At 37.5% G+C, this 24,918-nt stretch overlaps 2 protein-coding genes, 1 long non-coding RNA gene and 1 pseudogene across 3 annotated transcripts in view; all 4 read right to left on the bottom strand.

Moving 5' to 3' along the window:
* LOC132993186 (complement component C1q receptor) lies at window positions 1-2,492 on the bottom strand. Its single transcript, XM_061062878.1, has 2 exons — window positions 1,291-2,492; window positions 1-1,080 (listed from the first exon to the last, which is right to left on the bottom strand). Exons 1-2 carry the CDS (start codon window positions 2,339-2,341, stop codon window positions 632-634), a joined length of 1,500 nt encoding a protein of 499 aa, XP_060918861.1. The 5' UTR covers window positions 2,342-2,492; the 3' UTR covers window positions 1-631.
* The window catches only part of LOC132993190 (uncharacterized), a 28,689-nt gene continuing 3,771 nt past the window's right edge, over window positions 1-24,918 (bottom strand). The window contains exon 2 of the long non-coding RNA XR_009676433.1: window positions 1-240. This is a non-coding gene — a long non-coding RNA (uncharacterized LOC132993190). The remainder of the gene's footprint in view (window positions 241-24,918) is intronic.
* LOC132993027 (calpain-1 catalytic subunit-like) lies at window positions 5,775-12,367 on the bottom strand. Its single transcript, XM_061062664.1, is given in 12 exon segments — window positions 5,775-5,850; window positions 6,155-6,321; window positions 6,869-7,029; window positions 7,754-7,828; window positions 7,971-8,131; window positions 8,992-9,075; window positions 9,077-9,167; window positions 9,265-9,398; window positions 9,504-9,622; window positions 9,792-9,861; window positions 10,389-10,643; window positions 12,232-12,367. Coding segments are annotated over 11 exon segments (1,350 nt in total). The 5' UTR covers window positions 10,626-10,643; window positions 12,232-12,367; the 3' UTR covers window positions 5,775-5,799.
* Window positions 13,596-21,635, bottom strand: LOC132993026 (calpain-9-like; annotated as a pseudogene).

Genomic DNA, 24,918 nt, shown 5'->3' on the forward strand with positions numbered 1-24,918 from the left:
TCATATTACATAGAGGTTTATTGATTAAATACACTGCATGTGCTTATCAACACATCATAATTACACACCCATCAGATGTTAAGAAAAAGACTGACCAAAAGTAAAGTTTGTTTGGAGGGTTTTTGGCAATGGTATAGAATTATTACTTTTATTTCAATCAATCAATCAATTTTTATTTGTATAGTGTCAACTCATAACAAGTGTTATCTCGAGACACTTTACAAAAAGCAGGTAAAAGACCTTACTTATTGTTATGTTACAAAAACAACTTAACTTGTGCTTTTATTTAACTGGTCACTTTCAAAAACATTGAACCATAACCCCTTCTGTCTGATGAAGTTGTGAGAAAGTAAGCAGACCTAAAGACTTTTAAATAAGAATATGTCAAAAACTTTTGGAAACATCTGACATTTAGAGAATTAGACCCATACAATCAAGACTTGTATTTTTTAACCATTTGATCTGCTGTGTTTCTGAAATATACATTTCCTGTGCATTTTTCCCTGTTAGACATGTAAAAAAAACTTTTTTTATGTTATATCTGTACAACACATAGCCTTACTAGACATTGCAATAACAGCATAAATAAACATATAACATTATGACAATAGTCTTTTTCATCATAAACATGTCATAGGTCATCAGTCAGAATAGACTCATATAGTTTCTCTAAACGTGGATCAAAACCAGAGGATACCCAACAATAGCCATCTGTAGTTGTATTTTTCTTGGCTTCTTTTTGCGAGTGACTGCATCTAAAAATTGCAATAGCTACAGTCATTGCGACCAAAAGAAGCAAAGGAATGAGTGAACCAAGGACACAAATGATCACCCTGGAATAAACTGTCTTAGATAAACTTGTCACTAAGGATGTGTTGCTCTGCTGATCACTGTATGTGACATTGACAAGGCCTGAAAATGGTGTCTTAGTGTGGTGGTACTGGTGTTGGGGTTCATCTGTGGGACTGGTTAAAACATCTGTGAAGTGTTCCTTTGTTACAGTTTGGTTACCTGATGAAGCAGTTGATGTCTTTGTTATGTCTGGAACACAAGTAGATCCATTGGTCTCCGTGTGGAAGCCTTGGTGGCAGGTGCACAAAAAGCTGCCTTCAGTATTGATGCATTTATAGTCGCAGAGATTACTGGCACATTCATTTATGTCTGCACACGAGTGGCCATCCTCAGATAAAGTAAAGCCCTCATTGCAGTTACAAGAAAAGGATCCCATACTGTTGGAGCAGCTGTGCTCACATCTTGAATGCAGACACTCATCAATATCACTGCACTTACCCTGAACCATTTTGTAACCCTCTTTACACAGACAGGTGTAACTGCCAGGACTATTTATGCAGACATGGTGCTCACAGATCTGTGACTGGCACTCATCAATGTCAGAGCAGTTGTGCTGGTTTACATTCACTATAAAGCCATCTTGACATTTGCAAGAATATCCAGACTCCCCCATTACACAGTGATGCTCACAGGTGTCAACGCTACACAGGTCTTTCATGCTGCAAGTAAGTCCGTCTTTGTCCAGGTTGTAACCTTCTTTACAACTGCATTGAACCTCACCTGCATCCTGACGGCACAAATGTTCACATTCACCATTGTTGATCATGCAATTTCGCTTTCCGGTTTTGCAAAATGGACCAGCGACTGTCCAACCATATATCTGGTCTTTGCACATGGAGATGTGAGACTGTTGGTCACTGCATTTAATTTCAGCATATGTTCCAAGTGGAAGTAACTGCATTTCACTTCTTTGTGGCTCAGTTGAGAAGGGTGCTGTGTAGGTGATTTGTCCAAGCCCCGCATCCAAAGGTTTACACATTCCCTTAAAATAAAACTTACACACATAAAAGGCAGGGCTTCTGCAAGCTCCATCAGTCCATTTCAAATGTTTTTGACCTAATGAAGAGTAATGAATGCTCACACATCTTTCCTCTGTGCATGTGGGAACAGGTTCTCTTTCCCAGTTGGAGTAGTGGGATTCTTCCTTCCCAGATATCCACTTAAACCCTTTGAGAGTCTTATCTGCCAACACACAGTCCCCTCTGCGCAGTTTTAATCCAATCCAAAATGTAGGTATCCTGTCCTGACGTCTTTCGACCTGTAAGAGGAGTGAGCGCAGCATGTCTTCTTCTTCTTTGTCTCTGATGGTCATCAGATAACCTCCGTTGTGGACACAGCTCTGCTTAGCCATTTCAAAGTTGACCCTGTCCATATTCAGTGTGAAGCAGACATCGGAGCCACACAGCGTCTCATGTTCCGCTCCTGATAAACCTTCAAAGCTTCTCATTAGCTGGAGTACAAAAACCAACAACATTATTGCCTTCAACATCAGCAAATGAGTAACTGTCCAGCAAGGTTCCCAGGAGTTTGAGGAGAAAATGTGTCCAATATGTGGATGTCAATCCGTTTCCAAAAACAAGTGTTGTGGGTCTGAAACTAACATCCATGCCTTTGTATCCTCTCTGGGACACAAACTGAGGACGGAAACCATGTTTAGTAGCAGTTTGGGGTCCTTTCCCCTTCAACCCTGCTGACCACTTCCGGTTTGAAATAGAAAACAATGGAAGACTCTGCTGTGTTTTGATTGCTTCTCCAGATGTCTCCGGCCTCAATAGCTTTCAGGCATTCAAGCTGACTCCCTAAATTGTGAAGCCATACAATACATGAACATGCAGGGGTCTGCAGTTCTGAGGCACTTTGACAATAGATGTGTCGATGGATAGACAATAGCTGCAGCGCCCACCCTGCAGGACTAGAGTTGATCAACATTGTATTTATAGTTTAGTTACATTTTTTTTATAATTTAGTGCCATAAATACTTAGCTTACTATTTGCATTCAGATGTGTACCTGGCCATTAGAGAATCACTATTATTGTTACAACAAAAACACAAACAATATAATCAGTCAAATACGGACAGCACACTACAACTGGACAAACCAACAGGTTAAGGTGCTGTACAAGGGCAGATATCTTTAATATATTCATTATACAAATTACAAAAACATCAAAGTGACCAAGAGGACATTTTTTTTTATTCTCTTAAATTGAATCAAAATCTCCTGATGTAATTGGCTCAGATAATTTCAGGTATTAAGAGAAAAAAAGGGCCACATATTAAAAGCTGTTTTTCATTGTTCTTTTCTTACTCATATCCAGCCTCTTGTTTCATCAGATGTCTGTGTTTAAGAATCCTAGATGTACTGTTTCAGAGTACTTAAGGCCCAGGACATTGATGGGTATCTAGGCAACATTTCCTGTTTTTGTTTAAATGCAGGAAGTGCCACAAGTAGAACCACAGGAAATTGAGTTAAACACCCCTCCACACATGTATGGAGTCCACTTTAAAGACCTCCCTATTGACCCATTATTTCATTTTTAGAATCATAGTATTGATTAAAACCTGTTTTAGGAATGTCCTAAAAGAAAGAGAATATGCTCTCTAAATCAAACTGGAGCAACACTGTTAAACAGCAAACCTGTAGACCTGATGTCAGATCTTCTATAAGAGACCCAGGTATTATTACACTATGGATAACAGAATGTCAACTTTAATATTCCCACTTCCCATTTTTGTGCAGGATCAATCATTTTACTATTGATACTTGAAAATGCATTCACTCCTGTATTTTAAGTTGATTGTATTTGTATGGTAAATGATAATATCACTTTTCTAGTCTTTTGACTTATCAAAGCACTTTTTACACCGCAGGTCACATTTACCCATTCACACTACATTACTGTAACACTGAAATGGCAGAGACTGCTATGTAAGGTGATCACAGGATGAACTAATCCCATTGGTACACATTAAGATGATGCAGCAGCAAGAGCAACTTGTCTTTCCCAAGGACATTTCCACATGTTCGTATAGGAGCTGGGCTGCAAACCTCCAATCTCCCAGTTGAGAGATGACCAATGGTGGTTCTAGACCACTTTTGCCGAAGGGGCCAAACTGGGGCCAGTTGTTTTGTCAGAGGGGAACATTAAACCAAGGTGAAAAAAACACAAAGATGATCCCTTAAAAAAAAACATTATACCAAATAATAGCTCACATCATTAAATACCACAACATTAAACACTATGATATATATTTGTTTCAGTAACAGAATTTAATACTAGATTGTGAGTCCGGTTGTTGAGTCAAATGCTGTGTATGTGTTATTAGGGGAGCTCTTCCTTTTGGAGGGGTGGCCACAGGGGGGACCAAGCTAAGTGTTACAGGAAATACAGAAATCTTTGTATTTCTAAGTCTGAAAAGGAGCTTCCAGTGACGCAAAATGACTGGAAGCTGTTGCGGTTAGCAGGGTGAAACTACAACGCTAGTTCCTCATTCGACCACTGAAGCTACAGACCAATCACAGATCAGTGGGAACTCACTCCCAGAATTGAAATTTAACGTCCGCCATATTGCTTGGAAGATATGCTAACAGGCTCTATGGAGAAAGCTGATGATGGACACAGACATAGAGTCTGTTTTCTGCCAGGAATTCCCAAGATCAATTCTGGAAGAAATCTCTGAATCAGATGAGGAAATGGTCTTATGTGTTGAAGTAAATATGTCTGTAAATGTTTTTATTTCTATATTTCTACTGCTATACTGTATATTTTGGTGAAACTGTAACGATCGAATTTCCCTCTGGGATTAATAAAGTATTTCTGATTCTGAATTAGAGGACCTTAGTGGGAGTGGCCTGCGGTGCTGTGCATTCTGGGATTTGGTGTCTTTCATCAACATGAGCCAAAAATACACTTTCTGCCTTTTCTGTCAAGAAGGCACCAACTTCAAAATGTATTTCACATTTCTAATACATATATGACCCAATGTCAATACAGATTCATGTTTCAACGTATTAAAGTATCCCTTTAACCACCATAACCTTGTGTACATGCAGGTCCTTGTGTGTGAATGTGCATGCTTGTTAGGATAAGGTGCATATTAGCATGAGGTCATGGTGACATTAAATGTTTTACATTGAAACAACATGGATTGGAATGATTTGATATGATCATTTAATGATCAGTTGATTGAGATTTGAATGTTCTACACTGAAAAAAATAAAACATTGGATGAACCTAAAAAAATTGAAGTAAGTTCCATTGATTCAATGTGATGAAGTAACTTCCTTCAACCTACATTTTTTAATTTAATGCAAACTATTATTTTAATTTGAGCAAACCAATTATTTCAAATAGTGCCCAATTAAATAATTGATTAGCTTTTACTGACTTAATGTAAATAATTAAATTAGTACAACCTTAAATTTGAACTCCACCAAAATCATTTTTGGCAGTTGGAGCAAACTAATAATTTTAAGTTGGCTCAATTAAAAAATGCCAATTGACATTATTTAAAATGTTTATGCTAATTGAAATTAAAACAATGCATTAAATACATTTTGATTGAGTACTCAAACATTTACATTTATTTGTAAATTTACAAATTATTACAAATACATCTCTGAAAAACCATACTAGAAAGAATTGCAACCTCCAAACATGGAGCTCATGAATAAGTCCAAAATCTTAAGATTCAATTTAAGATTTTAGCACTTACTTAGTCCTGTATAGGGACACTTGTTTGTCAATACAGGAATGATTTCTGCAGGTTCTCAGTCATCGAGGTAAATTTGAAGCTTGATCCAAAGGCGTCTGGACTGGTTGAAGATCTTGAAGATGTTTCACCTCTCCTCCCAAAGGCTTCTTCAGATGTAAACTTTCTGGTGGACAGAGCTAAAAAATGTAAGCCTCACATCAGAGTCGTTTCCATAGCTACACTTGATGGGCTTATACTGTGCCTAAAGATTGTGTCAAAATGCTACTTACTTCTTTGGTCAGCTTTGAAGATGAGAAACGGGTAACAAAGGAGACAGATGAATATAACTCTGATTAATATGTCAAAATGAACACATATATACACAATGCAAATAAAAATCATGGAATTTACTGATCTTTAAAGGGGCTTAATAAAATATTTAATTTGATAAAATCTAGTTTAAGAAATCATCTTAAGGTGTCTTGTGAAAAAGAAATTGTTATACAGAAATATTCAGAAATCATAATTTAAAAACTGGAAGAACAACAAGAATAGCCACGTAGTCAGCCACGTAAAAAAATAATGGCGTTGTTGTTTTTTTCTTACCTTAAATATGGAGAATCCAATGTGGAGATTTTGGACCAGGCGTCTATTTCTCTTGTCAGGCTTTTGCATGAGAGACATGAGCATGCTGTTTTCCCCTTGTTTGGCAGAACACTCACCGAATAACTTCTCAACTGTGACCCGATACTGAGGATTAGTCCAGAAGCTCTCTACAAGGCAAAAAGGGTCGCAAATGTGAAAAGCAATATATGAACCAACAATCATTGGCTAGATGTATCATTTTGTCTATTTCTGTTTTCTCTTAAGGCTGTATGTCAGAATATACAATACTGTTCACATTTTTCATTAAAATATATCATTTGATTTGTATATAAAGTGTCCCATTACTTATTCCTTCTAAAATCATCAATCAATAATTAATGGTTCAGTTCAATCACTAAATTCATTTTTTAGAGGTTTTGAAAATTGTAACAGTGGTTTCTTGAAAGTCTTTCAGAGTTTTCTTTATCAGAGGTTTAGAAACATTAAAGTGCAGCTCCAGTAGTGGAAAAAGAGTTGAAGGAGAGGTGCAGAGGTGTTGTAATAAAGGGTAGTCGTGAAGATCTTTCAGAGTTATTCTTTTTCCTTTAATAAAGCTGTTATAAATCAAATGTTAATTGGATTAATTGAATGTGTAACAATCTATACATTTTGAATTTTTAGCAGTCAACAAATAGAGCTAGAAATATTTTGTAGATTTATAAATCCTGACAGTACCGAGGTTATTCATGCATCCTCCAGCAGTGGTTCCTGCAACCCATCTGCCATCGTAGAAAGAGGTTTTCCAGTGGCATGAAGAGGTTCCATCAAGGAAGTCAGGACAAAGGCAGCAGATGTCAAGATCTGAGTAAAACCTACAGAAGTCTTCCAGAGTCATCCTGTTGAAATTTATAATCAATTTAGACAATGCTTTTTAAAATTTGAGATGCATTGATCCATCAAAATTAATTTTACATACATAGATTTAATACATGTGTGATACATATAACTGTTATCAGGTGTTTCTGGAATAAAAACCAAAGTAATTTCAAATTAAGAAAAAATTAATAAATCCGCCGCACACTGTAACTGACTTTACTGCCACTTATTGTGAGTGATCAACCAATTTCTGCATGTAGCTCAGGTTTCCTCGCATATATTTAAATTACATTAAATCATTAACTGCATGTATTTTATATTTTAAATTGGGTTTTAAATGAAGAAAGTATTCAACCTGTTTAAAGAAGTAGAAATAGAGGAACATATACTTTATTAATCCAGCGAGGGGAAATTCACTTTTATACTCTTGCTACATGCTACACACACACACATAGTCTGAAATACACACACATGTACAAACAGGATCCTGTGGACATGCACTAATGAAGAGATGACAGAGTGAGGGGGCTGCCCACAGTGAGTGCTCCTGTGAGGGGTTTTGGTGCCTTGCTCAAGGGCACCTCGGCAGTGCTCAGGAAGTGAACTGGCACCTCTCCAGCTACCAGACCAACTTCCAGACTTGGTCTGCACCAGGACTTGAGCCGACAACCCTCCAGTTCCCAACCCAAGTCCCTACAGACTGAGCTACTGCAGTAGAATATGAATGATTAATTATGTTCTTACCAAAACTCCCCGTCATCAGCCACAGACAGACACATCTCACGATCTTCAGGACTAACGGTTTGCCAGAAAGGGGACCTGTAGAATGCAAATGTGTTATTATATGATGAGACAAGTTACATAGGCTAAAAGACATTTCATATAGTACCATGCATTCTGCACAAGACAAAAAGTATGCATGCATTTTTTACAATCATAAACCAACTTTGTTTGTTCTTACTTATCACTCCAGTCTCCTTTCCACTCCCCTTGACCCCAGGGGTTCCATACACGCACCAGGTTTACTGGTGTCCCTTGGCTCATCACCTGTTTCACACCAGTGACAGTGTAGGCATGGCCTTGGACCAATCCATTTGGTAGCACAGTGTTTTCAGACGTCTTCTAAAAGATTTAGATGGAATAAATATAGTCCATGAACATATAAATGAAGTTTAACAGAAGACAAAAACTATTCATTTATGTATTTTTGTTAGCCTACTTCCTCACCAAATGGAATCAGTTGACTCTATATGTAAGTACAACTGTACATAAAAAGGTGTCAAATAAACAATTGATAAGACCAAAGAGTTCAAACAGGGATCTAAATTGATTGTATTGTGTTGCACCTTGACATGCAATGCATTCACATCTGCTTTCTTGACCATAAAAAAACAAACTTTTCTTTACCTATCATAAAAAAAAATTCCAAGGTAGAACTGCATTCCAAGGTGAAGTGTAGTTAGTTTTGATTTACTTCTATACTACTACTTCTGGCATGTAAACTCAAACTAGTTATTTCATTCACAAACAGCTCCGACCGGGTAATTCTTTTTTGTTACTGCCAGAGAAGATAAATCAAATTAAAGCAGTTGTTAGTTTGTCTATTTTAATTACAATTCAAAGAAAATGTGCCTGTAGTTTTAAACTCAGCTGTCTTGTTAATCAAAGAGTAATGAATCAGTGGCAACCTGACATGTTGAAACTTCTCCAGCATTTCATTTCAAGAACAGAGAGACCTACATCTATTTTTAGTTTCCTGATTTAAAAACAAGAGTTGGCAGCTCAAAGGTTATTACATCTGTCATCAATCAATTCAGTAAGAAATATGGAGGCTGCTACTCGGGGGTAAAATATCAGAAATGTTTTTATCTCTTATTCTGCCTTTATTTATGAAGCTGACCTCCAAGTAGCATGATGCACATAAAATACATTGATCCAGCTAGTTTTGTATTTTTTTTCGTGATAAATCAATGCTTACATACCCCCTGGGGTGTACCGCAACCCATCAGTGACTTAGATTGACCAGCTCTGCACATCAGCTCCCACAGATTGGGGGGGGGGGTCTGCCAGCTGGACACATACGTGAACACCACCAGTGAAGTCCACCATAGCCTCAGCAGGAGTTCCAGCATTCATGTCAGCGTAGGAACCACACACTCTATCACAAGTAGTTGTACATTTTACACATAATGTCAAAAAAAAAGTACAAATAAATTCTCAAATATGTGTGAGAAATAAAATACTATGTTACATACTTTGCATAGGCTTTCTCCAGCAAAGCAGGCCAGAACTCAGTCGGGTCCGTGGAGTGAACGAAGATTAGTCTGCCATCAATTGTTGGTAGCTTGTCGTCAATGACAACATCCACCCATCTTCCAAATCTCCAGAACTGTACTCATTAGCAATAATATGATACCAGTTTAATATCTAAGTGAGATATTGTGTGTAGCATTCATCAGAATGATTTATTCATTGGTAATAATTGCTGGTTCACCTTAAAGTGGAACAGGCCACAGTAGTCCTCTTCATACCTTTGCTGAAGAGGAACAACTTGCTCAAAGATATGAGTCTGGAATGTAAGTGCTCCAATAGATGCAAGAAACCAACAGTTACCTGGTAGGAAAAAATAGTTTCTTATGAGAAACTTATACTGAGGAAGATTAGTGATAAAAAATAAATGACAATTAGAATTCTAGGAGAGCCAACAGGGTAAAACACATATCTCTAATGTCTACTGTGCAGCGTGAAACTGTTATTATTATCAATGAAGTACATTTCTTACCAACTAGGCCTTGACCAAAGTCAAACCTGGAAACCCCATCAACAGTAAAAGATGGATTTGGAACAAGTTTCTAAAACAGAAATATACAATACAGAAATTGTCAAAGTCAAAGTCTCACCCCAGATATAACGTAAAGCACAGTAAAAAAAATCCATCAAAAAATCCCATCTTCAAAAATATATGAGGAAATATTTTATCATAAAATAGTATGGTTATGTGTGGTTGGTAGTTCTGTAACTGGGAATAGGCACCATACTGTGTAACACTAGTTAACAGTACATACGCTAAATACATTTACAAGGATCAAAACTATTGAGAGTTGAAAGTGTTTAATCATTTGCACCCAAAATATCCCAACAGTACAACCCAGAACTACAGCAAAAGAACATTTAATGGCTGACTTTTCCCTTTGTTTGCTTCATGTGTAATTAGCAATGAGGCAAAAAGGACTTGATGTGAGTTTTCGTATATTTCAAAAAACAGAAATGCTGGTTTACCACAGAAATCATTTCCAACTTAATACATTTAGATTTCTGCTGGTTTAGGATTATTAAAACAAAATGTAACCATTAACTCAAAGTAACAGCCAAAACTTACCCCCGGTCTCAGCCACACTACTCGAGCCATGTCAGTAGAGCTCAGTAGCCCTTCACCAATTGAGTTTCTATCGGGTGGGAACATATCATCAACAAATCTTACACGCCGGATGAGACAGTACTGTTTCAGCTGCTGGAAGTCTTGGTTGAGAAACTTCTCAGGGTTAACAGTAGTCCCATAACCGTCTTTCTTGCGACGTGCATTGATGATGTTCATACACACACCTGGAGGAGGCATGGCTGCAATGTTTCAGCTCTGTTCAGAAAAGGAGCAGAAAATAATCATGTATTTAAAAGATTTGTTTTTATTAAGTACAGAGTGTGAGAAAAACCAGCATGTACACATTCCATCATTAACAAATAACTCGCCTTGTGATGTGTTGCAGCTTTACTAGAGTTCAAATAACTAAAAGGAAATGTATGATGTGTGTTGATTTTTGTAAATTTAATAGTTTCTTATTTCCTTATTTAAATGTATTATCTTTCCTGAACATCACTTAATTTCCAACCAGTTCCATTCAGCCAAAGAGAGTAAACATTTTAGGTTCTACTAATACATTTTGCATAAAATATAGGCTCTCTCTTGACAATATTCTAGTTATTGGTATAGTTCATTGACATTTTTCAGCTAGTGTCTCATAAAGACAAAATCTCACATGCTGATAACATGGGGTTTACTACTTCTTTACTTTTAAACAAATACAGCCCCTTTCCACTTATGCAACCATATGAAAGTGGCAGGAAGATGCCGTTATAACACGTTGCCTACCCAAGACTTAAAGTGTTAAAGTTTCTTACATTTAACACTGAGGCTTTTATACAATCAGTTTGTGTAGTTTTAATTAAAAAAAACAGATTAATTAAGCAATAGCAATCACACACACACACACACACACACACACACACACACTTATATGCATGCAGTTAATCAGGGTCATTCAAAGTTTGCAGTAACAGTAGTTTCCAGGGTCTCAAATCGTACACCCCCTTGGCCCCCTCCTCCCTAGAGTCCATATTGAGGACACTGAAGCTTCAGTGTTCAGCCAGCTCTGCATCGTCTTGAAACCTTTCTGCATTCTAACCTCTGTTCTTTTAAAAAAAATCCATCTCCAATGTTTATCTTTGTTTTACCACGTTGTTGGTCCTGAAACTTGCCGAGGCTTTTTTAGTTAGAATCAATTATCTGATCAAGTTGGCTTGCCCACTTCCATTGCTGTTGTATCACTCATTTCCAACCTGTTGATTTGCAATAATTACTGGTCTAATATCTTGAAAACCCAGGGGTTTTCAAGATATTAGACCAGTAATTAACAAATGGCTGTGTGGGTGTGCCTTAAACCTTTAACAAGTGAAAATACAGACCATTCTTTGTAACATAGCAATAAGTAAGGTCTTTTACCTGCTTTTTGTAACATAACAATAAGTAAGGTCTTTTACCTGCTTTTTGTAACATAACAATGAGTAAGGTCTTTTTACCTGCTCTTTTGTAACATAACAATGAGTAAGGTCTTTTTACCTGCTCTTTTGTAATGTTAACAGACAAAGAGTAAGCTCTTTTACCTGCTTTCTGTAAAGTGTCTCGAGATAACACTTGTTATGAGTTGATGCTATACAGATAAAAATTGATTGATTGATTGATTGATTGACCATTCTGGTTCGGACATATCGGGTTGCTTCGTTGTTGCCAGAGAAGCCAGTTATATCAACATAGCAAGTTTCCTTAATGTCTGAAGATATAGTAAAGTAATTTAAAGATTCAATTCAGTATGTTTTACATTTTGTTCTTTAAGTCAAAGTTAAGATTGATCTGTTGAAAATGTGTCATATAAAGAGGTTAATCTTACCTCCAGCCAGAGAGAGAAGTTGATGATGATGGGTCGATCCCAGTTATTTTATAATGCCTGCATGCCCCTCAGGCTAATACAGTGAGCAGAGGATGTTCCTTTATGAACATGTATCACAGGTAACCTGAGATTGTTTCTCTCACTCCTGAGAAATATGGAGCAAGGCGGGGACATGTTACATAAGAACACTGTGTGAGTTCCCAAACACAGGACCAGCTCAAGACATAGGCGATGATTGGCGATGGCCTTGGGCGTCAAGTTCAAGTATGCTGCTCCCTCTTCTTGGAATCGGTTGCAAGATAAATCTTGGGGAGCTGGTTTCCTTGAATGTTTTTAAAGGTCGTCTTAATGATCTGGAGGCAGAAATATCTGACTGTAGATGTTTTAGCTAACTCGTATTGCCCTTTTTGATCACTTTGTTGCTGATGACTTATGACAGATTCAGCTCAATGGTTCTTTTTGTGATTCCTGTATTTAAGTGTTTTATGTCTGAAACTCTGTAATTGTGCTGCTGCCTGTCTTGGCCAGGATGCTCTTGTAAAAGAGATTTTTAATCTCAATGAGACTTTTTCCTGGTTAAATAAAGGTTAAATAAAATAAAATAAAAGTTCTGAAAGGGGTGGTTCCTTAAACCCTGAATGTGTATTATTGTTAATGTATCTCCCCATATGATCTGTGTCACTTACAATCACACAGCCAGTTTGACAACTTCCCTGCTCTACTGCCCCTTCTCTCTCGCTCAGCCCAGCCCTGTGCATGATCCATATCTACTCTAGATGTTTATTTACATTGTTTTCAAAGATTCATAGGTTGCAAGAACTTTTAGACACTAAAACTTTGGGAAAAGAAAAATCCAACCAAAGGTTAGCTTCTCAGGCCCATAATAATGAGTCATTCAAATGACATAGAATAAAAGCGGTTCAAACAAAGACTCACAACACTATGGCTCCCCAATATAAACTTGTTTTTTTGTTATGTGTAGTTAAGGAAAACAACGTTTCGAGCCCGACTTTCCATTCTCCGGTGCTGGGCTCGAAGACTTGTTTTCCTTAAATGCACATAACAAATAAAGAATCATGTATTTGGGAGCCATAATGTTGCAAGTCTTTGTTTGCATCATAACTAGTATTTTTAATTACTCAGCACCTAATCAAGTGATGTGTGTGTGTTTTTTTTTTACCTTTTCTGGAGGTGCCCATAGAAAACTATAACCCTTCACATGTACATACCTGCTACAGATGCATCCTTTTTCAATTCTCTACATTCTTATGGGAGATCAAATAAGCCCATTTAATAATCAGAAATGTTTTTGAACAATTTATTTATTTTAAAATGCTCAAAGTAAAGTGGTGTAAAAATGCAGCAACCATGACAAGACAATTTCATCTTCGGCACAACATCAAAAGGGTCTGGTGAAGGGTTTTGGCTTCATATCGTGTTCACATTATAATTCAACTAAAAGTTAAAAACAGAATGTAGCTAGTTATTCATTCTATGTTCTCAGTTGTTGACGAATGCATCCATGATTTCTTCTGCACTTTTTCTCCTTGGATTAAGTGTACATTGAAATGTAAATCCACTGAAAATAAAAAAGACAGTTTATTAATGCAGTGCTTTGTATACAAAAGAACTCCAATCACAGAAAGCATACACATGTTCCTTTCCTCTGTTTTTCAGAGAAACTAACTTCAACAGTATTTTCATTACCTCGGATGCTTGCAGACTTATGGCTTTTCCGTCTGACAACTCTTTGAAGATTTCTGTTGAACAACACAAAGAAGCTGCGTTCTTTAAAGAGTAAGGGTAGAGGAAGAACACTTTTCAAAAAGGCTTCTCTACTGTTATCATTGGTTTCACTCTACTTACTGCACATGCAGTCCCAACGCAGAATGAGACTGATGAAGCTCTCCAGTGTCATGTGTCGAGTGGAGTCACTGTAACGCACAGCCATCAGGTTGAGCATGTCATCGCTGACACTCATACCTGTTCAACATACAGAGCTTAGTGTCAAATTACACCATCATCATCATCATCATTCACTTTTTTTTTTTAATTATCTGCATTCAAAAAATATTCAAAGCTGAAGTAAATTACCAAATAACTGTAGTTTTGTGTAGACATATAGTTATAATTATTCAATTGATATATCATTGAACTTTTTCAGTGGCCATAAGAAACATAAGCAGTCATTTGGAGTCATTTTTGTTACCACCTTTTTCCAAAGAAGATATCTGGCTCTTCAGCTTGTATTTGCTCCATTTTTTATACTTAACAAAAGCTTGGTTTCTTAATAAAGTTGTTATTTACCTTTCTATGAGAAAGATGAACCAAAACATGAATCTAGCAGAATGTAAAAACTAAACAACAAGCTAAATGAAAAGCTGATTAGGAGAGAAACCTTTCTGTTGCTATATAACATTCAATGAAAGTTTTATCAGTCAAAAGAATGAATACTAAGTTGGTCTACCTGAGGCCATGAATGCATTCCTCAGTTCACTGAGTGACAGTGTTCCTGTGCGTGAAACATCAGTGAGGAAGAAAATATCCTGGTAAAAGAGACAAAAAGCACAAAGTTTAGGAAAACATCCTACTTAGATGCATATATATTAAAGGTTGAACGCAAATATCACAGAAAAACAATGTGTTCCTGATGAAATTATTCTATTTACCTTGTACGTGACAACCTTCTTCCACAAACGAAGGAATTCTTCACCATTCAGTTTTCCAGTGATCGATGTCTTTTCAATCCATCGTTAAGGTAAATAAATGTCAAAAGTTTTGTCTGACCTTGAACAAGACATTCATGTTTAGTACTGTGAGTTATGCCAACTCAAAGTGTATCAGTGGTAGAGTTGGCTCCTGCAGCTTTAATGTGAGTGAATGGGATTAGTTATTACAGATGGACACTTAACCCAGCAGCCTCTGCAGCATCAGTTTGTGAATGTGGTGTTAGTGTGACCTACAATGTAAGACGTGCTTTGAGTAGTCAGAAGAAAAGCACAGTACAAGCCTCACCCATTCACCATAAAGGAAATGCCTAAGGCACTATTTTGAAGTGAAGTACTACTACTTATTCATAATCTTGTTCTTGTTCTTTTTCATCTTAATATGCTTTACAACAGGATACATCCATCAGAGCCACCATGCTGCGACAGGCATCAAGGCTGAATCCTCCAAACTTTAGGTCGCCTATAATATCAAAAGAAGACATGAAGACACCCCTTTCAACATATAAGAGTATATACCATTCAAAAAATGTGTAATGTATGTCGACGTTAGGTTAGCTACTATTCTTTGTTTGCTATTATTTTCAGTCCAGACCTTTCAGGATTCTGTCATTCAGAAGTCTCTGAAGCTGCTCAGCATCCACTTCTTCATACTAGAAATAAAATAAAAACAAAATTTAGTCAAGAACAAAAGCTTAAGCGAAAGTTTAAAGACTCCTGGATGTTAATTGAAAAAAACACTAACTGTCATTGTATATGACAAACATATGGGGGACAACCAGAGTCATTCTGGTACCTGTATCAGTCTACAATCCCTGTCACATATCAAGTAAACACATCTGTGATAAAACTTCCTTTATTTATTAGCCAAAGAATAAACTCAACTTATCTTATAGAAAATCTTTTAATCTTTTGCAATCCTACCAAAAGCATTTGTTATGGCTACCACTAAAAGTTCAGTTTGAGAGCAGCAAAGACAAGTACGTTATCTGAAGATGAGTGCAAACAACAACAAAGAAGTGCCAACAGAGAATTTCAAATAACTATATAATAATAGGACCCAAGTTGTAATCCTCAGTCAACAGTTAACATGCAATAAGGTCAAATGTGAGAGTGACAACTGTTACCTTGTCAGAGTGTTGATGGAATCATTTTTTCTTGTTTTCATCATCCTGCACATTTGAGACGTTTTTGAACTGAAAAACAAAAGTAGGGAAAAATATGAAGGAACTTGAAAACTTCTTTTAAAAGGTAATGAGTATAGTGTAAAATATCAGATTGACTTGGACCTCATTACTGTTAAATAATTCATATATATACCCACCTTTCCAACTGGCTCATGTTTGTGGTCACCAGAGTTCTCACTGTCGGAAAATACCAAGAACATTCCAAATAGGATTAATGCGTTGAATTTTCCCCCAACATACAACACCAGGATTTTGTGACATACGCAATGCACGTTTGCTTTGCATGACTGTGAATCATTATGTCTGATATATTTGTCATTTCTGGATTATTTGTATTTAAACTGCGATACACAGTAGAATAAGAAAGGAAACATACTAGCCGTGGGTCTCTGCTTTGGAGAGAATGGTCAGGATGAAGGATGCAGTCTCATTGGGTTTGAAGGTGGACGGCACAATCAGATATTCACCAGTCTTCAGCGTAAAAAGCTCCATCACCTCACGAGCATTCATATAGCTTTTACTTTGCACAACAGGTGTGTTGTTACTGAAGAACGAGGCTGGGAATTTACCCGTCTGCGACTTGTTCTGTGATTATAAACGCATGTATCAATTCACTGCAGTTTATTCAAATACTGGAGAATTTTAATATGAATAAAATTGTTTCTTACTTGTCCAGTCACCTTCAGATAAAACAGCAGAAGAGAATGGGACAGAGGGCAAGATTTAACACAGTATTATGTTTTTATGAATATACAGTAACTCAGAATTAAAGGCAGAATCTGACCAAAAGTCAAGTTCTATATTGGAAGAAAAGTGTGTGATGTGAATCATTTTCAAAATATAATGATGTTGTGTTGTTGTTTTTGGGTTTCTGACAATAAAGCTACAAACATGTAAGCTGTAGATTCAATCTGAACATTTTCTTTACCAGCTAGTAAACAGGTAGGCCCGTCTAAAAAAATCTTCGTTAAAATCAACAAATAGAAGTTTTTTTTTACATTTTAGGGAAGATGTTTATTTTCTACAACTAAAGAAGAAATATTGTTACCTTACCTGGCAAGTCACAAAAATGTGGACACCTTGTGCTTATGAGCCAAAAACACTGATGTAGTAAAAAAACACAAAAAAATTCATATTACCTCAAATACAGAAAATCCAATATGCAGGTTCTGGACCAGGCGCCTGTTCCTCTTGTCAGATTTTTGCATGAGAGACACCAACATGTTTTTTTCACCATGTTTCTCTGAATATTCACTGTCGATTCTGACTCGGTACTGTGGATTAGTCCAGAAACTGTCTTGAATTGACATTAAAATCCAAATGTTAGTGTGAGTAATGGAACAGATAATGAAATAAAAAGACAAGGCGAGCTGAAAAACGTTCAATGTTGCTGATTTGGATATATAAATATATTTATTACAGAATGAACACTTCATTACAGTACAGCATTAAAACAGATGAGAACTGTATTCTGTAGCATCTTATGTGGAAAATGTGTATTAAAGTTAGGGTAGCATGATCTTTATTATAACTATTATTTGTCTTATTTTTAAAGGGATACTTCACCCATTTGCATTAAGCTTTGTATCATTAGAAACCTGGTAGTATTTTTGAATGGTCGTGCATCCCGCCCTCAATTGAGACGGGAAAGTTCTGTATTTCTAAGTCTGAAAAGGAGCTTCCAGTGACGCAAATATCGTCATATTGCGTCACTGGAAGCTGTTGCGGTTAGTGGTGTGAAACTACAACGCTAGTTCCTCATATTTTCGACCACAGAAGCTACAGACCAATCACAGATCAGTGGGTGGGAACTCACTCCCAGAATCGAAACTTAATGTCCGCCATATTGCTTGGAAGCTATGCTAACAGGCTCTATGGAGAAAGCTGATAATGGCGAAAAAATATAAATATAGCGGCGAGATGGCTGCTGCCGACAGGCCGGTCTTGTGTTTTAGCTGCCGGGGCCGTCGCTGGCCATCGCTGGCCGCAGCTGGCCGCTGGGGCCGCTAGCGCTGGCCGCCAACGCTGGCCGCAGGGGCCGCCGCGACAAAAGACTGGCCTGTCGGCAGCAACTGTCTCACTACTATATTGCTATATTGCCGCCGCCAGCTCAGCAGCCGAGACATAAGGCCTGCCTGTCGGCGGCGGTGAGGACGAGGAGCCGGGGCCGGCTCGAGCTGGGGCGGACTGGTAGTGTCTGTGCTCTCACTGTTTGTCTATGGACACAGACATAGAGTCTGTTTTCTGCCAGGAATTTTCAAGATCAATTCTGGAAGAAATCTCTGAATCAGTTGAGGAAATGGTCTTATGTGTTGAAGTAAATATGTCTGTAAATGTTTTTATTTCTATATTTCTACTGCTATACTTTATAGTTTGGAGAAACTGTAACGATCGAATTTCCCTCTGGGATTAATAAAGTATTTCTGATTCTGAACTAGATGACCTTAGTGGGAGTGGCCTGCGGTGCTGTGCATTCTGGGATTTGGTGTCATTCATCAACATGAGTCAAAAAGACACTTTCTGCCTTTTCTCGGCCAAGAAGGCACCAACTTCAAAATGTATTTCACATTTCTAATACATATATGACCCAATGTCAATACAGATTCATGTTTCAACAGGTCAAGTATCCCTTTAATATTGAACTGTTATGTTAGATATTTCTATTGATAGCTTGCAGGGAGTTAAGAGTGTGAAGAAGATCAGTGAAATCACTCAAACAACATCCAGCTTTTTATTTGTAGAATGCTTTTCTGCTGCCTTGAAGACAGTTTGAGATCATGAGCTGGGTAATGGAAGAAAAAAAAAGAGCTTGAAATACCTCGATTATTCATGCATCCTCCAGCAGTGGTTCCTGCAACCCATCTTCCCTCATATAAAGAACTCTTCCAGTGAGAGGAGTGATTTCCATCAAGGAAGTCAGGACACAAGGAGCAAATGTCAAGATTTGAGTAAAACGTACAAAAGTCCTTCAGGGTCATCCTGTTGACATCAGAGACATATGCAGATGAAATAAAAGACATATTTTACATTGAGGGGGGAACAAGACAACTAGTTGTATAAGAGGCTTGGCGACTTAAAAAAAGCCCTCATATATTTCAAACACAGTATTAATATTAACTGCTTTAAGTCACACACATATTCTTACCACAAGACTATATTTGTTTAAAAAAAGAGTTATAGTATGGCTGGATGCTCTGCAGCTTGTTCTTACCAAAACTCTCCATCATCCACCACTGAAAGGCACATTTCACAATCTTCAGTACTCACAGTTTTCCACAGGGATGACCTTGGAGAAATTTCAAGAAGTAGGAGAGAAGGAATTGTTCGATTATCAAGTGTTTTAAGAGGCCAGCTTTAACATATGTCACTGTCAGTGGGGCATGCAGTGCAGATGTTAAGACAATCTTTTAAGCTGCCTTCAGGGCAAGATAACACAGGAGATCTTTTCACTGTAGCTGGAAAAAACATATCCTAATAACCGGAGGGAGATTTTCTAAAGACAGTTTGTATAGGCTCCTCAAAGCCCCTTTCTAAAATGACCTTTATAATCCTTTCATGGCCTACATACAGAAAGTACAGTGAACACCCCTTAAAGGAGTATGAGAAAAGATCAAGATCCCTGTTAGTAGCGACCTTTTGTGTTTGCAGTTAAAAGTAGTGATGAAAAGTGGTGAAAAGCATTCTTACAGTTCCTGTTAGGTTTTTTTGTTTGTTTATTTTTTGACATGAAACAGATTGTGAACCGACTTAACAGTTTACAGTAAGTGATTCATTTGACTGCTTAAAGACATAGGGGATGCAAACCAAAGCAAACCAAACAATTCCTCACAGGAGTTTTAAAGACAGTTGAGTACAAGTGTGTGTTACAGTGAATAGATGCAATAAGTCCTCTTATTTTGCCACTAAAAATTCTCTGTATTCATCTGCAACTTTTAATTACAGACATGTTTTTGTGAGACAGTCAAGTGTAAGTTAGTACTACCGATCACTCCAGTCTCCCTTCCACTCTCCTTTGCCCCAGGGGTTCCACAAACGCACAAGCTCGACCAGTTTCTCTTGGCTCCTCAACTGAAAAGTATTATCATGACAGAGCCATTGTTATGAACATCATTACAATAATAATTCCAGAAATAAGTTTGCTTCTTGTCAATAACCGTTATGAATAAGTCCTCACCTGTTTAACACCAGTCACAGTGTATGCATGGCCTTGGACTAATCCATTTAACAGTATGGTATTGTCAGATGTTTCCTAAAAGCCAAAGACAACTTCATTAATAAAAAAGACAAATGTGTGTTTAAAAAACCAGAACAGTGTCTATGTTAGGTCAAAAATAAAAGGGAAGTCTGAAAAGGACTAGTGTGAGAGCAGCCTCTATAAACATTTAACAACAATCAGCTAATACATTATGAATAAAAGATGGGTGTACTTAAAGTCATTTTAATACATTAATCCACTCTTTCCCCAAGAGGGAGGTAAGAAGTTGGACACCACATTCGTGACTATTTCTAGTTTTTGTGCTAAGCTAAGCACTGGGCTATTGCTTCATATGGGATTACAGTAGGTGAAGTAAATATGGTGGAGGAAATTTTCAAAAAAAGAAAGAAAAACAAGTGAAGTGAAGTTTGGAAACGGTATGGTATATGGTAGGGGTCTCCAACAGATAGCTCGGGAGCTACTTGTAGCTCGCGGGCAGGTTTTCAGTAGCTTGCCTATAGGTTGACCGACTGTGTTAAAAATAAAAATAAAAATCTGACGACGGTAAATGCACCTCTTCCCACTATTTATATATTTGGCCCATAAAAACTAGTATGAAGTACTAATGTTTTCTTGGACATTGATGTGAATTTAAGATTAATGATAAGCATTGGTTTATTGTAATTTCACACATGTACAAACAGTAGTTTAATTCAGCTGATGTGAGCTATGTAAATAAATGCAAGCGATTTGATGCAAGTAGCCCTTGGCCATTTTCATTTTTTGAAAGTAGCTCTCAGATGAAAAAAGGTTGGAGACCCCTGGTATATGGTATTGTCATCAGGAGAAGAATTAAACTCACCCCTTGAAATGTACCACAGCCCATCAAGGTCTTGGATTGGCTAGCCCTGTACATCAGCTCCCAAAGGTTTTGAGGGGGATCTGACAGCTGGATGCACATGTGAACACCACCAGTGAAGTCCATCATGGCTTCTGCAGGAGTTCCAGCGTTCATATCGGTATAAGAACCACACACCCTAAAAAACACAAGGTTGTGTTATATTAATATGATGGATAAAGAAATTGGACAAAAATAACAAAATAAAATGAATTCAAGTCTGGAAAATATAACTGTTCTTTACTTGGCATATGCTTTTTCCATCAAAGCAGGCCAGAACTCGTTTTGGTCTTTGGAGTGAACAAAGATAAGTCTTCCATTGATTGTTGGAAGCTTGTCATCAATGACGACATCCACCCAACTCCCAAATCTCCAGAACTGAAATGTCAAAAGAAAAGGGAATAAAGTTCCTCTTTACATTAGATCCATTTATGAATCAATGGCAGTTAACCCGAAACAAAAAAGTCACTGTATGTGTCATTTGTCACCAGTGTTATGCTTAGATTATCACAACATTTATTTCTCATATTGTTACACATAATGATGGATGAGTAAGGGTGTTTGTTTTTAAATATTTTCTATATTTCAAAAGAAATTGTACAGCTCAGTCTTAAAACCATTGGGAAAGTCTTTCAAGTATTCCAAAGGAGTATTTCAAGTAAATTTCAATGGATTCCAAAGTACTGAATGCATTTAATGCTAAAAAAGGTACTTGTGAGGTATGTTTCTTTTGTGAGCTCATAGTGATAACTGTCACTTGTTACGAATCATACAAAGTGGTTGATGGTCCTTTTTGAGATTCATCTACGTTTTTGTGACTATAAATTAAATCATTATTGCAGAATGTGAATGGCTGCCATGCCTGCCCATAAGGTCTTTACTGCACTCTCTACAGACGAGGCTTAAGACATACTCTGCTCCACACTAGCCTCATCTCTGAACAAGCTCTGCACTCTGGTGTCCAAACCCGCTCGTAAAACCCACCCTAGTCCATGGCTCACTGAAGTCATAAGAGAGCAAAGACCAGGGCTGAGGTCAGCAGAGAGAAAATGGCAAAAATCCAAACAGTCCGCTGACCTTAATGACCAGACTTCTCTCATTCTGGGCGGCTGTGGCTCAGTTGGTAGAGTTGTCGCCTCTCAACCAGAAGGTTGAGGGTTCAATCCCCAGCTGAGCAACATGAGTGATGTGTCCTTGGGCAAGACACTTAAGCCTGAATTGCTCCCACTGCTTCAGTGGTGGTGTATGAGGTGGTGTCAGTAACAGAATTGCTACGAGCTGCCAGAGCTGCGGGTCAGTCATCAGTTCTATTAGATGAGGTCTAGACCTGACTGCTGCCTTTGACACAGTCAACCATCAAATCCTCCTATCCACGCTCTCTGAACATCTCAGGATCTGCCCTCTGCTGGTTCGTGTCCTACCTCTCTAGGCGATCCTTGAGAGTGTCATGGAACTTGCTCGATTGCTGGACAGAGCTAAAAAATGTAAGCCTCTGTGGATGACTTGCATCAGAGTCGCTAGCTGAGTCGTTAAGAAAGTTTACATCTGAAGAAGCCTTTGGGAGGAGAATTGAAACATCTTCAAGATCTTCAACCAGTCCAGATGCCTTTGGATCAAGCTTCGAATATACAGCAGTGACAATTAATCAGTTTAAGAAGAACCTTTTAAAAAAAATCTACCTCTTACAAAGTCCAAAGTCTTAAACGTTAACTTCAGAAACTTTTCCAAGTAAACATATCCTATTGGCCAGTGATAATGGTAGGTCTCTGTAAAAATTAATCTTATTATTGTAGTGAAATTAAGTCATGCATATAAACTCAGCATCAATCTCTTTCAAGGCTTTATATGCGATTTTTCACACTTAAATGTAATAGAAATCAAGTATCTCCTCTGAAAATAACTCTGTGAGTCATGACTGTCTACAATGGATGTAACACCCGAGTCCCACTGTCTGTGATGTTTTCAGAGTTTTCAGAGTCCTATCTTCACTTTGTTTACATCGCCAGGACGGCCGGCTGACTCCTCCCCTCGTGTATAAAAGTTGTTTAATTGAGGGACTAGAGAAAATAAGAATAACATACTGTACTCACTGCTTAACTGCGTTTCTAGATCACGCTCATTTCAGGTAAAAAAAAAAAGTTTTTTTGGGCTTTTGTACCTTTAGAGATAGGACAGTGGATAGAGTCTGAAATCAGGGAGAGAGAGTGGGGAATGACATGCGAGAAAGGAGCATTAGCATGCTAACACAACAATGCACCGCAAGTTGTTTTGGTTTCATGCTGGTGCTCAAGGGCGACATCTGCTGGATCAAAAAATCGCATATAAAGACTTTAAAGCATACAAATTCTAAAATGTGAACTTTGAACCTTTTTTTGGGTGAACATTTGGCCCATCAAGCTGATGTCTCTGAAATTCGGCATCAGCTTATTTGGTAATACTGCAGTGAAAATGCACAAAGTCTCAAGTGTAACCTCCGAACATCAAAATCTGCAAAACTCCTAACTGTGTCAGTGCATGAAGATTACTCTACTCAGGGCTGTACATCAGGGTGCTTAGTCTGTGGATTTTTGGCGACATTTTTTTCATGTCAAGTTCCATCATGACTTTCTGCACAAATTCAAAGGTGAATTGAAGTGTTTTTGGATACTTCAGGTTGAGTGCATATATCAGGCCAAACAGCTTGGCAAAAGCTACTGGAATGGAGGGCAGGTCGTTCAGGACTGTTATTCCTTCAATAACAATCTTAATTTCCTTGGGTTGATGGAAAGGATCCTCTTTCTCAATGATGAAAATTGCCATGGTCGACTGCTCCAGTTCTTCAGCCTCATTGTTCTGCATATTCAGAAAAAAAATCAGTATGTTAGAACTAGAGCTGCAGGATTTGTAAAATCTGTGGGATTGCAAATATAGTTGACTTGCAATTATGACTGCAATAAAATACATTTTGTTAAGAGTCTACATGCTTGTTTATCAAGGGACGTGCAGTAATACTGGTGGTTTTGAAATACGTACTTCTCTTCTAACACATACAAATATTAAGTAATCACATTTAAACTTACAAAAAAATTACAAAAGAATAAAGCTTCTAAAGTACTTTTTTTTAAATTACTCTAAAAATTCATAAAACATAAAAACACAAAAACATATAAAGTTTTATTTCCACAACTAAAAAGCCTGGAGTCAGCCCTACTCGTTAAGACTTATACACTTTCAGGCACTTCACCTGGCTTTGTCCAGCAGCAGAAAAATGGGACACCAAGAGAAAGAAATGGACTTACCTTTCACCCAGGTTAAAATCAGACAACTTTTTTTCACTTTTACTTTATCGATCTCATTCACAGTGACAGGCGCTGCCTCTGCTAAGAATCGCTGTGAGGTTTTATAGCTAAAAAAACATTTTACATTGAGACTGACAAATCCTGGAAACCGATGAGGTAGTTCCTCCCTCATAAATGTTTCCGAGAAATATTTTCAAGGAAGCCAATAAAATATGGGATACAATAGTAAATTATAAAGGATGTGTCAGTAAAATCAAGGTTGTGATTTCATTAAATCGTGTAGCACTAGTTAAGGGTGCATGAGGCTGTCACTTTTTATTAGAGGTTCGAACATTCATTTGAGAGTGAGATGGAAAGTTTGTGTTAAAAGTTTAAGCATACAGTTTATCAGCATAACTTGACC

The sequence above is a fragment of the Labrus mixtus genome, chromosome 18 (assembly GCF_963584025.1).
Source record: "Labrus mixtus chromosome 18, fLabMix1.1, whole genome shotgun sequence".
Taxonomy (NCBI): domain Eukaryota; kingdom Metazoa; phylum Chordata; class Actinopteri; order Labriformes; family Labridae; genus Labrus; species Labrus mixtus.